The sequence below is a fragment of the Nematolebias whitei genome, chromosome 19, assembly GCF_014905685.2.
Source record: "Nematolebias whitei isolate Nwh7 chromosome 19, NemWhi1, whole genome shotgun sequence".
In the NCBI taxonomy this organism is placed as follows: domain Eukaryota; kingdom Metazoa; phylum Chordata; class Actinopteri; order Cyprinodontiformes; family Rivulidae; genus Nematolebias; species Nematolebias whitei.
Window position 1 is genome coordinate 30,790,688 of NC_056516.1, and position 1,509 is coordinate 30,792,196.

The 1,509-nt window shown below is 38.7% G+C and overlaps 1 protein-coding gene across 1 annotated transcript in view; it reads left to right on the forward strand.

Annotated features, from left to right (window-relative positions):
* The first annotated feature begins 266 nt into the window (after positions 1–266).
* LOC119425817 (TGF-beta receptor type-2) overlaps positions 267–1,509 on the forward strand; it is a 31,345-nt gene continuing 30,102 nt past the window's right edge. Inside the window, exon 1 of the mRNA XM_037693365.1 lies at positions 267–361. Coding sequence (XP_037549293.1) covers positions 292–361 — 70 coding nt within the window. The 5' untranslated portion in view covers positions 267–291. The remainder of the gene's footprint in view (positions 362–1,509) is intronic.

The window sequence follows — 1,509 nt, forward strand, 5'->3', positions numbered from 1 at the left end:
AAGAAGCTGCTCGGTTTTTGTCGAGCAGCCAACATGTCGCTTCACGTCCTGCTCCGCTGGCTCTGAGCCTCCTTTAATGACATGGTTCAACTCTGAGGAGAAGAAGGAGGAAAAAAAAAAAACGTGTCCACCCCCTGAAGATTTCCTGTCTCACGAAAAGCGCTCTGAGTCACAGCCGAGCTGCTTCTTCTTCTACGGTTCAGAGCCGCAGCAGGAGGACCGGACTCCCTGACTTTATTCACTTTAAAGCTAAATTAATGAGAAAGAGAAGCGACTTTTGTCCGGTTCGACATGGAGCTACTTCGGTTTTCCGTTTTTTGGTGTGGAACGATACTCTTTGGTATCTCGCTCGGAGCTGCGGGTGAGTTCAGCCTTTAATTTGTTAAACTGAAATCGGAGTTTAAAGAGCAACAAAATGACCGGAACTATACTGTTACAACTAAACCACGTGTTTATGAAAGCCTTAGTTATTAGTTAACTTCTTTACCGTTTCATCTATTCATTTTAGTGCAGCTTACAGGGGCGCGATCAAGAGGGGGCAATGGCCACCCCTAAAAAAACCACTGGCGGCCCCCCTAAGCTTTTGTTTACTGTGCATTTTTATTTTCTTGAAGCTATTCAAGTCAAATCAAGTAAAATGTATTTGTATAGCACATTTAAAACAGGAACTGTTACCAAAGTGTATATTTAAGATTAGTTGCAACTCATAAAACATAAAAAACATATTGTCTTGGAGCAAAAAAATCGTTAAAAATACAAATCTATGTTTTGTTTCAACTTAAAAATAAAACTCAATCTAGCCACCCCTAAATAAGAACAACTGGTCTTAAACCCATGTTCTCATCATTAAGCTGCAGGATCTCAGGAGGTTATATGCATACTTAAAATAAATAAATAAATAAACTTAGGAGGGGACAAGCTTCAATAAATTGAGTAGTGCTTTTCTCAATAATAGGATGTAAATAAAAATAAAAAGTAGCCCCATGTATATCTGAATGTGATTCTCTAACTCCTGTTTTTTGGGTGGTTTTTCTTTTGTAAAATAATATATTTGACAACAACATAACAAATCTGAAGTTCTGCTTTTCTGTTTTGTCAGTGACCCACACATACCCCCCTCCCCCCTAAAACAAAAAAAAAAAAGTAAAAATGGATTGGCCAAAGGAATACTTAAAGAAAGTAAAAAGTCCACATTGCAAAATAAAAAAAAAGAGGTTATCCCAAACTATATCAGTTAGTGAAGTTTGAAAGAGTTTTCTCTAGTTGATGACGCAATTCTGAAATGTCCTCACTCACCGTAAACAAAGCAATTGGTTGAATCCACTGAACACCAAGTGGGAACTCGAGTGTTGTGGTTGACATCCATTAACTGGCTGGAGTCTGTTTAGGTAAACCGCAGACTAGAAAAATAATAGACCTTGGAACAGAACCCAAGAAGTCGAAGCCAGAACGAGACCTTCTCAGTTGGCTGGTTCCCATAATCCCCACCCCCTTATGTAAATGTGTATA